Below are 16,506 nucleotides of genomic sequence, written 5' to 3' on the forward strand. Positions count from 1 at the left end.
GGCTTAAGAATTGATTTCAGCCCCTACTAGCTAAACAATTCTTTATTTGGGCAACTGATAAGTTTCTATCAAGATGAAGCAGGTTAAAAAAACTACGAAATGTTTAAAATTGTTGAGCATTTTTTAAGGCAAGCAAAACCAAAACGGTCAACTAGCAGTTATGTTACCCGTCAGCTAGCAGTTGATGTTTAGCCTTTAAGGTTGTTGTATAAACTGTGTTTTAGAACAGTACTTCTTAAACTTTTTTAGTTTTGTTCATCCCTGGTCTCGAGCTTTCATTCACCCTTGTCTTATAATACGATAAAACTATCTCGTCTATATATAACACCACACCCGGAATATCCGATCGAAAACAGCAGATTTCTAAAGTTCATTTGTGTTGTGACGTAAATTTATGACGTCGTCTTTAAAATTTCTTCCCTAACATGGTCCATGCGAAGCAAAAAACTTCTTTAGGAGTCCGCGGTAAAAAAAGTCGAAAAGTAATCAATCTGCTTTGCCTTTTGACATTCACTTTCTTTTGAATTATCGTGACTCTGTCGACAATTGCAGCCTATAGTCAGCTCAGTAGGGTAGTGAGTCACGCCCAAATAACCGCAAATAATGTTAGACGTAGAACGAATGTCAAATCGAAACATCCAGCCACTATCTTAAAGGTTGGTTCACCGTATAGGCTACGCGTCTAACGTTAACGTAAAACGTTTTAGAGAAAACAAATGCTTTCGGTTGCGGAGAGTTGAAATATTTCAAACTGTGACGCTTCTGGTTAGAAGCAAGGAAATTTGCTGTTAACGTTGGCAACGCGTTATGTGTAAACAGGACGAGGTTAGCGTTTCGCGCCAAACTATAACGCCAGAAGCAAACCGCGTCTAACCTTAAGCTTACGGTATTTGAATCGTTTACAAAATGCTACCTACTTCTGTACGGGCTTTGATATTTGTTCTACATCAAACTCCAACCTCCAAATAGTATGCTCTGTATAATTGGCGTATTTTTTTTTTACCAAACCAACACTCGGTGTAACGTTAGTCAGTACAGCTGAAAATGGGAAGCGACGGCAAAGAATCAATGCAGGAGGCTTATCATTGCTCGAAAAATGCAGTTACGAGCACCACTGCCGAAGAGGCGCAAGCCGCCTACAGCAGAAGGGCGGAAATATACGACGAGCAACTTGTAAAGCTTGGCTTTGAAATGCAACGCGAGGCCGCACTCGTCTGTTTGAAGCACATCGAAAACGCTAAAGCAAGCTCGGTATTGGACCTTGGAGCAGGTATGAGGTTATGGGTTTCATTTACAATAAGTACCTACTACTTTTCCGTATCTTGCTGAAATTACATGTCATGCCGAATCGGAGGCAGATCCAGGGGGACATGTTGCAATGTCCCTGTAACAGCGACGCATGTCTGTTTGCACTTGTGATGATAGCGTACAGTGGCGTAATCAGTCGAAAATTTTGGGGCGTGCCAAAAAGTTTGAATTTTTTTGTTTAGCTTTTGTCATTGTATTAACTGCCGTAACGAACACACATAACAATGTTAGCAAACCGTTTCGAGCAGCTGACTGTGGGTTAACGCAATACTCAAAACCATTCTAAGAGCAAAAACGGTATAAAACTATTAAAATTACATTAATGTTTAGCAGATATTAACTACATCGGTTGTGACGTAACAGTGCACGACAATTAAAGGTATGGCATGCCGGTGATCGACCGTTGTGGTACTGCTCATAAATGCTAAAAAAAACAATTTTTTAAGAGTAAAATATTAAAAAAAAAATTAAAAATTGTTTGGGGGGAGGGGGGTTCACTGGCTATGCCTATGACAGCGTGTTCGCCTGGTAAAATGTTAAGTACTTCTTCTCGAACTCCTTTTCTTTGCTGTCGGTCAGGAAATCCAGTAGCGCAGCACAAAACGTCTAACAAATATGGCGTTCGTGTACTAGTTCAATTTGTACACCAGCCGCGTTGAACTGTACAGCACAAGAGCTACTTCGTTGGGCATTAGATGCGTCAGTTTCCGACTAAATTTGCCAGACCATTTGGCCAGGGTTGCCAGATGGCAAAACAATGCCAAACTTACTTCAAAAAAGCCGAAAAAGCCAAACCTACTACAATTTCTTACAAGCCTATGTTTGTCCTTAAATTAATAAAAAAATGCAATAAATGGTCATGCTTGTACATTGGATTTCTCTTTTTGTGGCAATTCTAACTTTTTTCTCTTTTTGTAAACTTTTTTAGCAATTTTTCTCTTTTTGTGAATTTTTTGAGCAATTTTTTCTTTTGGTATTAGTTCGATCTCTTGTTGACATAACACTGAAATTTCGTGAATAAAACAAAAAAACCTAAACAAGATTTTTTTATCGTTTTGTGGCGAACTAATGCGTTGGGCCATGGGAACCGCCGTTATCAATATTAGCCCCGAGTCACACATCCATTTCCCCCCAATTCATTATTAGAGCAAGTCAATTCCAAGTCAAATCTTTGACATAAAAGTGAAGGTTAACTGGCAAAGTCGTCCGTGCAACATCTTAACCTAAAAAAAACATTTAGGTGAAAAATTTAGATTTTTTACTTAATGGTCATTAATGAAAACACTTAAATTAAACCATTGTATTATTTGACACAACGACTGAACTCTAAGTCGAGTCATTTGTGCAAAAACTTAAGTCAGATCAATTCATAAAATATATAGGTCAAATCCCGAAACTGCGTCCATGAGAATTATAATCAGATGTAAATTTGAAAGCTATAAAATGAATTAGCAACTTGATTATATCTAGAGAAATTCGTATGTGAAAAGTTTGTATTTTTAATGCATGAAAACAATTTTTTAATGAGTAAAAATGGTCGACGTTCTAACGACACTCTTTCTAACCAAACGGTAATAACATTACAGGCACTGGGTCTGTCGCTTTTCATTTGCGAAAGACCGGATGTTTCAAGGGGGCCATTGACATTATGGACGCCAACATGGAAATGCTTTGCGTTGCAAGCAAAAAAGAATTGGATTTAAGGTATATTTTTGGTTAACTAAACTGGAATCTTTGTAGCCTATTACCCGCCAGTAAAACCATAGTCTCTGTAAATGTACAGTTTTAACAGGTGATTTATATCATAATGTTTCTTCATTAATAGGTGTATCATCTGTCATTGGATAAACGAAGACATCCCACTGCCTGAGAATTCGTACGATGCTGTAACTTGCATTGGATCGTTGTTTCCAAATCACCTACCAATTCGATCCATTAAGGTCTGAAAGTTAATGCACAAAAAAATCTTTAGGTTTATGGCCTTACTTTCCTGGTAATTGCTAATGTTTCTGGGTGTTCAACCGTTCAGTGGCCCCTATATAGGTATTATTGCTCACAATATAGAGCACTAGTGAGTTTAACTTGCTGAAACTTTTAAAAAGTAATCCATTAGCCTTTTTAGTGGTAGGTTAAGTGTTTATGACAACCTAACTAGTGCTCTATATTTTGAGCAATGATACCTATATAGCGGTTACTGATCATCCAGAGACATAAACCAATTTCTAGATCTTTTAAGGATGCCTCCAACATTGTAATCCGCGCAGGGAATGTTGAAGCTTGTAAAACATGAGGGATTCCTGATCTTTAACCTGAGGAACAGACATGCTGGAGATGACATCTACATTAGCGAGCTGCAGGACATGCTGGATGAGTTGATAAGAGACAAAGTGCTCGAGTTGGTTGAAGTGAAGGAGTTGAGACACTTTGTTAATGTCGACGACGTGCTTACTCAACTCTACATTTATCGCAAACTCTGACTTGTGCTTACTTGAACCTTGATTTTATTGCCTCACGTGTTTGTTTTTCTGCGTTTGTTTTACTTCATTTAAATCGTCATTTTGAACTGACTTAAGTTCCAGTCTTGTTTTGTATTGTGTATGGTTTGCCGGGAATTACTTAAACCTAAAAACATTGACTGCAACGAGGTACATTGTAACTCAACTCTTGCAAACTGATTAAAACACTTAATAACTTGAGACTCTAATGAGACAATTGCAATGTATTTTTTGTACTTTCAGTATGGTTTCTGTGATGCCCTTACCGCTGTGTGGTCAATTGCCCTCTCTTAAATCGTTTACCAAAATCATATTCGGAAATGTACATCGGGCAATTTGCCAACCTTTTTGCTTCGACAACGTGTTTATTTCGTTGAAATATGTATGTATGAAATCAAATCATAACGTTTTTTGCATGCGCCCCAGTCTATATGCGCAGAACGCCAAAGGAGGCTAAATTTCCTAGGGAAACGCGTCTCCCATTTCAGAAAGCAATGAATCATTATGACGTCACACAAATAAACGCAAACTTACAAAGAGTTTACAGTTTAGACCAGTGTTTCTCAACCGGTGCGCCGCGGCGTGGAAAGGCTGTTAAGGCTGTTAGGTGCGCCGCGAGCGAAAGGAAAAAAACATGTCGAAATAAGTGCAAAATTAATCAGAGTAAGACTAAAGTACATTTAAAGATATGCATAACATAACAAATGCAGGCAATTTAAGAGAAATATCGGCACACCACAAAAATTTCGCTCTCGCTTCGCTCGTAAGGTGCGCCGCCACGTTTTTTATACGTCTCTAGGTGCGCCCCTAAGTAAAAAAACGTTAAAAAACACTGGTTTAGACAAATGTTCTTGAGAATGAGCAATATTTACCACGCTCTAAGAGTTTACAAGGCAAGGCACTGCGAAACAAGAGCACTGTAAATATTACATAAGAAGAAGTCGGTAATTCTACTGGCAAATACGACGTAACACGAATATTCGTGTCGTTACGTTCTATGCTTTGTGACGAAATTTTGTGACTTGAAAAGCCGCTTATAGACCAATATTTCGCTGAGCTAACCGGGCTTGGACAGTTTGTAGCAAAATGCAAACTACAATAGAACATGTATGTTAAATTTAAGTGGTAAAAATTGCAGACGCATAATACTTCAGGTCGTATAACCTGGCTAAACGCACAAATAAACCTTTGATTAGATGTATTTTCATTAGCTGCCGCGACAAACTGGCCGATTTACTCCATAGGTATTTCAGATTTTCAAGTCTTTAAAGTTTGCAATAAACGCAGAGCTTGGTAAGCAAGTCATCGACATCAACAAAGTGTGTTAACTCCTTGACTTCAACCAGCTCGAGCACTTTGTCTCTTATCAACTCATCCACCATCTCCTGCAGCTCGCCAATGTAGATGTCATCTCCGGCGTGTCTGTACCTCAGGTTAAAGATCAGGAATCCGCCGCGTTTCACAGCCTTCAGCATTCCCTGTGTGGAAGACAAAAAGTTTTACTAAGTGAAACATGCACACACATATGTGTGTTAAGTATTGGCGCGTGGTTGTTTCTCGACTTGATTCTCTGGAAACCTGTATAGCTCAGTTGGCAGAGCGACGGTCCCGGTAAGACCGGAGTCATGAGTTCGAACCTCGCTGTAGACTAGTTCTTTTTTTTAAGCCTGCCCCCTACTTGCATCATTGATCGATGGCTTTCAATGTAATGATACGTAATCCGTAATCGTTGGTCAAAAAGCAGCTTCAAAAGGGATAGATCACAGTTGTTGAACACAAATGTTTCATTGAAAGATATGGTACTGTAGATCGCCTTCACTGTGAAGTTGCTTGTACTAGCATAATGTAGCAAGTATTGGCGTATGGTTGTTTTTCAACTCGCTTCTCCCTGAGTCTGCGTAGCTCAGTAGGACGGTTCAAGTATTGTCGGAGGTCGTGAGTTCGAACCACTGCAGGCTATGGTTGTTTTTCTAGCCTGTCCTGCTTGCATCATTGATCGACAGATTTGGTGAGTCTGCGATGGCTTTCGGTGTACTCTTAAGTGAGTGTTTTTTGTAAGTTTAGTAATAAAAAATGTAAATAAGTATAGAGACAACTCTGCAGGCATCAGTAATAAGTGGTTGTCAAAAGTGTATGAACCCAGTTAAGCTCTAACTATTTCTTTACATCTTGATTCTATAGTTAAGCTTTTCAATTATTTGTTGCTCATTCACACTCATAAATTATCACGAAGTTTGTTTAAAAACGGATTGACATAAACTAAACATTAAAGATAGATAACAACAATAATGTTATATAATTTTACTAGCGCTAAACGGCATTTTCATGTAGAACAAAGTGGCAGAGTGTCGTGCTGAATGGTTAATGCTTCCGCCATTGCTGACAGTAACAAAATTAAATTTGTTGCTGCAAAATTGCACACTCTTTACTTTAAGACAGTGGTTCTCAACCTTCTTGGCTGGCGGCACCCTACAAAAATTATGAATAGTTCGCGTCACGTACCCTTGCAGGTATTTTAGCTGAATGGTTAACTGTAACGTTACATAAACGAGATTGAAACATCACACATTAACTGTGCAACAAGTTAGAAAAAAACTTTTTACAACAAATTGGGTAAAGGTTGCTTGTTGTTTGGTTTGATTTGTTTCTCGTTATTCCTTTGCTTTACGCATCCGCGCGTTTTAGTCTGCATAGAATTGCTAACGAAACACAGAAATGGTTGAAAGTCAGCTTTTAGTTGGGTATTTTACCCAGTGATGGGATTTAGCCGGTTCGCATCGGTTCTATAGAACCGTCTCACGAAATTTTATGAGATCAGCGAACCGGTTAACATTACTGGTTACTGTCCATGAATTTTTGCATTCTAGGCTATCTAATACACCGATTTTTGAGGTCAAAGTAGCTCACGTGTTTTTTTCAAAATGTGCCCGTTCTCTTTTTTTACTGATAATATGTTATGTAAACCAGCTGGTTATAAATTTATAGCTAATTTTACGCAGACACAACATTTACCAGGTTGTGCAGGCTAATTTTATTGATGAAAAACGGATAGTTTTATCATTTAGTTTTAATTTACTTAACTTTTAATTTTTGTTGTTTCTATCATTCCCTTGTATGACACAGTGTTAATGTAGCCTATGCCCGCTGCTCAAATTTTCCCGAAAAATGACTTTTTTGTAACAGAACCGGCTGAAAAATATGACTTTTTGTGATAGAACCGGCTGACAAAAAGTTTGATTCCTACCACTGATTTGACCCATGTTCAATTGATAGAAGTTGAGCCACACATGCTCAGTCTGCTTTTATCACGCTTTATCCCTGTTTTTGCACATTCGTGCTTTTTCGCTTGCACACTTGAAGGATTTAATGGCGTACAGCCAAAGTCAGTAGGTTAGCAGCACTGTGATTCATAAATGCTTCGACGAATTTAACTTAGCGGGACTCCCTAGTTTTTCAAACCATTTGTCTTTCCTTAACTTTTGAGGAAGAAAAACTAGAAGTTGGGAAAAGTCAAAAACCAACGAAACACATAGGCCTGAATAAAATTGTAGAGCGACGTTTATTAAGATGGCTTCATTTTTATTGCTTTACCTATTTTAAACTGGGATAAGGACGAAAAATGTTTTGTCCCGGAAGCGCCAAAAATTTTACGAAACCCAATTGGTCCGTGGATTGAACTTAGAAAAACACTTCAATTTCTTTGTAAATATCACAACCAGTGCCACATTATTAACTAAAAAACTCGGCCACCTGGTATTTTTTTGTCCTGTACCTTATTTTAGGGTAGCAAGTCCTTGGACACAGTAGTGTTAAGATTTTTAGTATGCCCACGTAGCTTTTAATCTCCTCCAAAACCGGCCTACGCAGTTCAAAATTACTCGAAAAATGTAAAATTAGAACTCATTCAATTATGTTGCAACGTTATAAATTTGTGATTGATGTACGTTTGGGTGGCTTTTGCGCAAAGCTCAGTTGTTTATCTTTTTACAGCATTTTCTAAATATACGATGCTTCCTACTTCATTAAAATCCAAAATAACGGCTTCACGAAACTAAACTAAAAGCAAGAAAACGAGACACTGTGGGGCACGAGATTTGTTTAGTTCAACTTCTGACTCTCGTTTTAAGGTTGCTTGAAGGTTGCGTGCGTATAACTCGTTTGCCAACCACAGTACCTCTGGTGATTATTAATTGTATTACCTGATAAGCGAACAACCAGTTAAACTATAGAAGGCGGACAAGTTAGCATATAGGAGATGCTACTTGCAATATCAAAGTTGCGAACAGCAAGACGATAACTGAGAAGAAACCTTTCTTACAAGCGGAAAGCGGTCTTAAGTATACAAATCCCTGTGCTGACAGCACAGAGATAATGCAAGCCAATAACTACTTTGCACTTTGGAGCGAGTAGGCAATAAATATGTGGCATAAGCAAATACACCACAAAAGTTACTGTAAACACAATCTCTTAGTCGGTAAATTATAGTCATGCGCTCTGCAATATGCCAAATTTTAATAAGTTTTGATTTCATAGATGCCCGTATTTTCAGTGACTAAAATCTGACCTGTCTCCACTTATGATTACACTTCGTACACAAGGGCTAAAGAGGCTTATGTCTCGTTTGAAGACGATATGTTTTTCAGAACCAGAACTTTTACTCATTTTTATAGATCCAGAAACTCGTGCCAAGCGATCGACAATTAATAGCTGGTGTAAACGCATAAAAAATAGGTAGAACGGTACCAGCCGTGCTTTGTCATCGTATTTTGCCATCTGTAATCAAAACAAGGTCTTTTTTCAGCGTAGTTTGCAAAACGTTTAAGGCTATCGATCTGGGGCGGCGCTTTTCAAAGTTTTACTCGATAATCATCCTAATTTTACTGGACAACAGGCAAATGTCATGTTTATATAGGTTACCTAATGGATCAGTCATTTCTCAACCTTTCTTACGGCTTGCGGCACCCCTTAGAAGTAATAAATAGATTGCGTCACCCCTACAAGATTTTTCCGTAGGTAAATCATTATTGCAAATATCAGATTCTTAAAAATTCTCAAATATTTCGCGGCACTCATGAGCATTATAAATGGCACACCAGGGCAGACTTGGCCAACAAGATAGTTCTAGTTTTCTAATTCAATGAAATAGAGCAAATTGCGGCTAATTCCAATTATAATCTAATTTGTGAATTGCTTGTGTGCTCAAATTCTAGTTCTAATCAAATTCCGATTTTACCAAAAATGCTACTCCAACGGCATATTAGTCACTCAGACCAAAGAGATAATCTCTTTGCTCAGACGAAACAAAACTTTAAATTAATTCCCTTTGGTCGGAACGACTTCCTGATTTTTTACAATCTGAAAAGCATAGGCCCTTAATTTTTACGTCACACGCTAAAACATATAACAATTAAAACACGAAAATTTAGCATTCACACATTTTCTTATAAGAACAAACTGCGATTAAATTGGATTTTTGGAGCAAACAAGACAGAAAAATATAACACTGACGTTTCGATCATATCGGAGCCAAATCATTACTCACTTAGCTAAACATGCCTATAGTTGTGAAGCAAAATAAACTACATTTATAGCACCGTTGCTTTCTGTACCTTCTTTGTATATAAAACATACTTTTGTAATTGTTTTTTTTATGTAATCGCACAGTGCCATGGCATTTTACCGAAACACTCTAACAAATATGTACTGTGTGAAAAAAGCTAAAACAACTAAAAAGAAAATCACAAAAAAAACTTGCAAACTAAAACAAAGATCTATTGCCGATTTACTTTATTGATGCACATTTCTAAAACCAACAAACCATCAAATCGGTTCGGACACCAAAAGAACAGGCTACTATAGTGATAACCAACACTCTTTTGGTGTCCTGAATATAGGGCAAGTTTTACGAAGAGTCTTTGAAGTCGCTAGAGCTATAGACTATTTAAGTTTGCAATAAACAAAATATGCACTACTTGTTGAACAGGTTAACTTATTCCATTTTTTGCATGCAAACTTCATTTCAGGTATTTCGCCAGGGGACACGTGGCCCAGCATGACACGTTTTGACTTAACTTTGTGATGTCACGTTTTACGTCACTTTGTAACGTCACGTTCAGTGACGTAGCCAGCCGAAAATTTTTGGGGGGTGGGCAAAAAGTTGGAATGTTTTATTTAGCTGTTAGCATTGTATCAACTGCCGTAACGAACACAAGTAACAATGCTAGCAAACCGTTTCGAGTAGCAACTGACTGAGTGTTAACGCAATACTCAAAAAACAGTCAATGAGCAAAAACTGTCTGAAAGTAGTAAAAGTACATTAATGTATGGTAAATGTTATATTAACTACATCGTTTGTGACGTAACAATGCATGAAAATTGAAGGTGTGGCATGCCTGTGATCAAATGTTGTGGTACTGCTCATAAATGCTACAAAACAAATTATTAAGAGTAAAATATTTATAAATTTTTGGGGGGGCATGGCCCCCTATTTTAAATCGATTGCTTACTGGCCAATGATACACAGCTGGCCAATGATACACAGCTGGCCAAAGCTTGTTATTGGTCTATGGTTGACTGTAAATCTATGGTTGATAGTTAGAATGTGGTATATTTTTCTGCTTTGTGGTTTAGAACCGGTATATGTTTCAATTCAGGTTTATAGTTCATTGTTTCATTATGATTCACGGCGCGACGAGCACGACTTAAAGTTTGCGATAAACGTAGAGCTTCGTTTGCAAGTTGTCGACGTTCTTTAAGTGAACAACCTCTTCCACTTCAGCCAGTTCAGCCTCTTGGTTTCTTATCAGCTCGTCCACTATCTGCTGTAATTGTGCCAAATAGGCATCGACCCCAGCGTGTCTGTTTCTCAGGTTGAAGATCAGGTATCCGCCGTGTTTTACGACCTTCAGCATTCCCTGTGTGTGTGTGGGAAAGTAGGCGTGTAAGGGGGCCGCGTAAGAAACTTGGTATAAAGTAGAAAAAAGTAGGATTGAATTGCAATTGTAATGATTTCAATGAAGTTTCTCAAAACATGAACAAAAATTGCAATCTCTTAAGTGGCTTTTAAAATTGGAGACTTTTATGCGACTTACAACAGTAAGATTACTTTAGTGGCAGATAAAAAGCTGCCACTATAGTGTCGTTGATGCTTAAATAACGCAGCGGAGGAATGTTCAAACCCCTTATTTGGAAATGAGTAGCTTGTTAAATTCGAAGGGCTATGGCGTGACTTTTCAAACGTTTTCATTCTGTTGTGATATAAAAACGGATGTCGCATCCCACTACGATTAATCATAACAAACAGATGCAAAAAATGGTGAATACATGACCAATTTTGCTTATCTCACAAGGAGAGTAAATATCACAAACATCGATAGTTAAACTGATTTTTCCCACGCTCCATTGTATTTTTTCCCCATAATTTGTGAATTTTGGTTTATTGTTGGACTATTTTCAAAACGACTTGTTTACAACACTGGGTATGTATCACAAACCTTAACAGACTGCGGTGAAAGATGGTTGGGATACAACGATTCCAAACAAGTGACTGCGTCGTACGAATTCGAGGGCAACGGTAGTTCTTCTTCAATCCAATGGCACGTGATCGTTCTGAAACAACACAAACAAAATAAAACGGTGTTTTATAAAATCTCCTTTCAACAACTAAAGCGTTTTATCTTCCCCACAGAAAACTTGGCGTTAGATCAGGGGTTCTTTAACCGGGGTACATGGACCCCTTGGGGGTCCATGAACTAGTTTTAGGGGTGCACGAAGGCCTAATTGAAATATTAGTGTAAACTTTAATTTATCAAATAGAACAGTTGAATTAAAAATAAAACGGTTTTGTACCGACTGTATATAGACTCCATTGCACTTTCACATATTTTGGACAAAAATCAATAGATTTATGAAGTCTATTTTATTGTGACATCAATTTATGACGTCCTGTTTTCAAAGCCTATCGTGAATTTTTAACAAAGTTAAAGCGTTTGTGCTTTTTGATGAAAGTCATATTATTGCTTAAGACTCAATTAAAAGCAGTGTGGGACAAGAACGTCAATAATATTGGGATCCACATGCAAAACAACAAAGGCTGAACTTAATAAAACCCTTTTCATTACCATTGCTGTGCAAAAAAAGTTACCTAAAAGCCAAATTCTTTTTGCTTGCAACGTATAGCATTTCCATGTTCGCATCCATGATATCAATAGCTCCTTTAAAGTCTCCAGTCTTGCGCAAATGAAATGCCACCGCACCTGTTCCTATAACGTTTCAACTTTTTTTCATAATTTTAATAAATAACATACAAATAAAAGGTGTAGTAACCTCATTTTTTACTTCACTGTTAAGTGATTGAAGTTAGGCATAATTATCACTTGCACAAACAAACGTCTTAGAAGTATTTCGGTAAAAAAGTTGTTTTCCGACAAGTTCTGTTTTAAAAAGTTTCTTTCCAGCATTTATTTTTGGCGTAATTTTTGCGTGTGTAAATCAAACTACATCATTTTGCCGTTTTTAAATTGTGTAACATTTAGGGTAATTGCAATGACAAGGAACAATGTTTTGTTTGGCAATGAGCTAAGCGAGGATTTTAATTGGAAACTGTTGATGTAAACAGTGGCTTGACTTGCTATTAATGAATAGAACTTGTATCTTAAACTTAAAGTTGGGTTGACTTGATTTGAACTAAAGTTAACTTAAAAAGACTATTATTACGTTAAAATTAATTTCCAAGCCGTTGAACGAATAAAAGTGTACACAATAGGGCCAAAAGTAACGTAATTATTCGTTTATGTTAGGACACCCTGTAAATGCAATTGCTATACCTCCACCAACATCCAGAACAGAACTGGATTTCGCATTTTCTATGTACTTTAAGCAGACGAGAGCGGCGTGACGTGGTACTTCAAGCCCAAGGTCGACGGACTGCTTGTCGTAGATCTCAGCCCTTCTGTTGTACGCGGCTTGCGACTCCTCTGCAGTCATTACAGCCACAGCATTATCGGCTGACTTAAAAGCCTCCAGGGCTTTTTGTTTTCCATTTTGCGCAGTTTCCATCAACATTTCTTTCTCGGGCAATTTTAATGCCTATAACCCTAAAAATACTATAAACCTGCTTTTCGATACAAATGCTTCCAGCTATATCCATTCGTATATTCAAGGTTAGATTAGAAACGAGGTTATTGAAGGGCACTTAGCCTTCTATATTAACCTCATGTCAACTTGTGGTACACAAGACAAAAGTTTTTCAGGTGATAGGCAAGCAGATTTCAGATCATACTGTATGTCAAAAAAAAGTATGTAAAACTTCAATATACACATCTGCAACAAAGACGTTGCCGAAAAACAAGCTTGAAACAAATGCATGCATTTTCATATTCAAAACACATTAACTTCTGTTTCAAAATCCTCCATGGTTGATTGATATGATAAAAAATCACAATCAGTATCAAGTACTCGCGAGGGTGGGAAGTGATTCTCCAAACTTATTTCTACCTTACAATTTCAATTTTGACAACTCGTTTCGTTACCGTAAAAACGTGTAAGATTCTAGTCCAGCGCTGTTTGTCATTTGCAAATTGACTTAGCAAATGACCTTTGGAATATGCTAGTGTCGACTAGCGAGGTTGAAAATCTATAATATTTAATGACAGTATAGGCCCAATCACATTCGGCACTGCGTCTAGAGCTGCATTTAAACCTATTTTATACGCAACAATTTCCAAAAACTGAATAACACCATAAAAACGACGTTTCGCTGAAAAACATTGTTTGCAGCTAGCTGGAGTCAGCGAAGCGTTGCAGAGCCAGCAGCAGTCAGTGAAGCATTGCAAAGTAGCGAAATGCACATTATCATCACTGATCTCTATGAAACCTGGATAGCGCAACTAGTGGTTGAAAATTGAAGCCAATTAGAAGGCTTCTACGCCATCTTGAAAGGTTCCTAAAGTGCAACAGGGGTCGTGACTTTTTATTGACACCCTGTCTGTGTCACCAAATCCATGACACCTGTCACCAATTTCGTGACACCCTGTCACCGATTTAGTGACAGGTGTCATCGATTTGATGACACCCTGTCACCGATTCCGTGACACCCTGTCACCGATTTAGTGACAAGTGTCATCGATTTGGTGACGCCCTGTCACCGATTCCGTGACACCCTGTCACCGATTCCGTGACACCCTGTCAATGATTCTGTGACACCCTGTCACCGATTCGTGACAACCTGTCATCGACTTTCCCAAATCAGAAAAATTTGCCAAATTTATACTGCTATGACCTATGGGTAGAAATATGTTTGTTTTTTGATAGTTTTCCTGAAGTGTAAAGGCTTGTCACTTTCTAACTGTATACTTAGTAGTACATTACTCTTTAAAATTTGTTGTTGAGCACAAACTTAAACCTAACAATACCCCTAATGTATTTTCAGCAAATAAAGAAAGCACAATTATAAAACCAAGCGACAAAACAAACAGACCTTTTTTGTTTTATTTTTTTCTGTTGGTAATACACATTTTAAACAACAATTCAAAAAAACTAAATACAGGTATTAAATGTATATTGCAGTTACTGGAAGCCAAGGCTCTATTTATTTTTATAAATTTGAAGTTTTGTATTCTAGCAGTGTGTAAAAACATGAAAACTGATGCATTATGTGAAATGGAGGAATCTATGAAACTTAAAGGCTTTAAAGAATCTTGCCAAGGAAGAAGTCGATAAAACCCTCGTCAATTGAAAGCTGATATCGTTGGCAATCTGAGGAATTAAATACTGTTTTAAGTTTATGATCTATATGCAGCGCAGTGTTGGCCCATTAGTTACTTCGTTAGTTAATTAACACAACGCCCTTAGTTAATTAACACAACCAACCTTATAGCTTTCTAGTTTATTTTTATAAGATACGCCAGCATACAAAAAGTGAATAAGCAATTAAATCATATGGACAGCAGTATGGATAATTTGATAAACACGTCGATTGCTTGCCGATAAATCATTAAGTGTCCGTCAAAGGCGATTGGGCGAGAAACTAACGAAGAGATTTCGCAATTCCCTTAAGGGGCGTTAAGCTGCAAAAAGAAACATTCCATAGTAAAACGCATAAGGCACGCTGTAAGGTTACTCAAGTTTATTTTAGGCCAATATTCAGCTAGATTATATTAAGTAATAGTAATTCATTATAACCGAAAAACCATAAATCATTTCGACGAATGTACTAACGTTCGCTTGGCTCAGTACAAAACAGAGCCGAATATAAACAAATAACTTCCCACCATCAATCTTTGTAATGACTAAATATATTAACTTAAATTAAAATAAGTTATATGTTAAATTTTGGAGAAACTATAAGTGCATTGATTCGTTGATTAATGGCTGTATTTTTTTATTAACGTGGAGCAGTACAACAAGAAAAAAACACGTAGAAACAATGCTAAATATTTTAAAAGCATGGGGGCCAGGAGGGTTGGGATCCTTTTAAAGGGGGCCACGAAGCATAAAAGGTTGAGAACCACTGGTGAAGACCAACCTCTGCAGAGTAACCACAATACAAAAACAGTCTGTGAGACAAATTACTCGGCTTTGTTCTGTCTAAACAGAAACTCAACTAATTTATACATAAACGTTTGTTTTGCATGAACCGCAAATACCTAAATTTCAGTACGTTATGTAGCGTTCGTAATTCACCCGGCATATGCAAGATACCTCCTGTTTTTTTTACTTTTAATCGACACATTGTGAAATGAAGAATTTATATTGGTTACATATTTAATTTTGCTTTGTCGGGTGTTATGGACATTGTTTGTCATATTGATGTTATACACCTCTAATTGAGTTTTTCAAGTGATATTTACACTTTTATTGCATATAAATGAATTATATTATTTTTGCATATTATATTTGAGGTATTTTGATTTGCACAATATACACAACACGCGACATTTCAAGACGACTTACAATTTAGGATTTACCTTTATGGTGTTAAAACCAGGGCTGCGGATTCGGTTAAAAATAACCCGATTTCGGTTTAAAAGAGTCCGACTCCGGCCCCAAAAAAATAAACCTGAGTACCGAGCCCGATTCCGACAAAAGGTGCGATTTTGTCGAATCCTATACTGTACAGCCTGTATTTTACCCATTTACGTAACTTATAGTTAAGGTGGATCAATCTGTACTCATAGGGGTGTCATATAATTCATCCACCCACAATACAGAGTTGAAAATTTCCAACCATATATTCTATTCCACCTTTGCCCCTTTACAGTTTTCCACCTTTTTACAATTTACAGATTGCGGCACTCTGTCAGTTTCGAAATTTCGTACTGCGCCTGTGCACGTCGGACTCGGGATTCGGGTATTTTTACGTGGTCTTACTCGAGACCCGAGTCAGCACGAGTCCGACTTCAGCAAAACAAACTGACTCCATCGAGTCCCCAGTCCGAGTGCGATTTCGCAACCTTGGTTAAAACATCAGTTGGTACATAAACCTGTTAAAAAATTCCACATTGACCTTTTCAACGTTTTTTTGTTTCAGAGGACTAAACATTAACCGTGCATCCTGATTTTTTAGGTTGTATGTAATTCACACTCTCTGCGTGGATCTTAACATATTGACTTTGCTGATAATACCAAGACTTTTTGCAGCTTTGCGTTTAATAATTTAACTACCATATAAGGTGAAAAAACAACCACAACAACAGCTCTTTAG

The 16,506-nt window shown here is 37.5% G+C and overlaps 2 protein-coding genes across 2 annotated transcripts; one reads left to right on the forward strand and one right to left on the reverse strand.

Moving 5' to 3' along the window:
* The first annotated feature begins 1,044 nt into the window (after nt 1–1,044).
* Nucleotides 1,045–3,785, forward strand: LOC146157238 (methyltransferase-like protein 27). The gene is made up of 4 exons (XM_083388142.1): nt 1,045–1,270; nt 2,895–3,012; nt 3,134–3,248; nt 3,573–3,785. Exons 1-4 carry the CDS (start codon nt 1,045–1,047, stop codon nt 3,783–3,785), a joined length of 672 nt encoding a protein of 223 aa, XP_083244268.1.
* Nucleotides 3,786–9,479: 5,694 nt separating this feature from the next.
* LOC146157239 (uncharacterized) lies at nt 9,480–13,081 on the reverse strand. Its single transcript, XM_083387802.1, has 4 exons — nt 12,629–13,081; nt 11,947–12,064; nt 11,297–11,411; nt 9,480–10,717 (listed from the first exon to the last, which is right to left on the reverse strand). Exons 1-4 carry the CDS (start codon nt 12,864–12,866, stop codon nt 10,505–10,507), a joined length of 684 nt encoding a protein of 227 aa, XP_083243928.1. The 5' UTR covers nt 12,867–13,081; the 3' UTR covers nt 9,480–10,504.
* Nucleotides 13,082–16,506: the final 3,425 nt, after the last annotated feature.

The sequence above is a fragment of the Ascidiella aspersa genome, chromosome 4 (assembly GCF_963924565.1).
Source record: "Ascidiella aspersa chromosome 4, kaAscAspe10.2, whole genome shotgun sequence".
Taxonomy (NCBI): Eukaryota; Metazoa; Chordata; class Ascidiacea; order Phlebobranchia; family Ascidiidae; genus Ascidiella; species Ascidiella aspersa.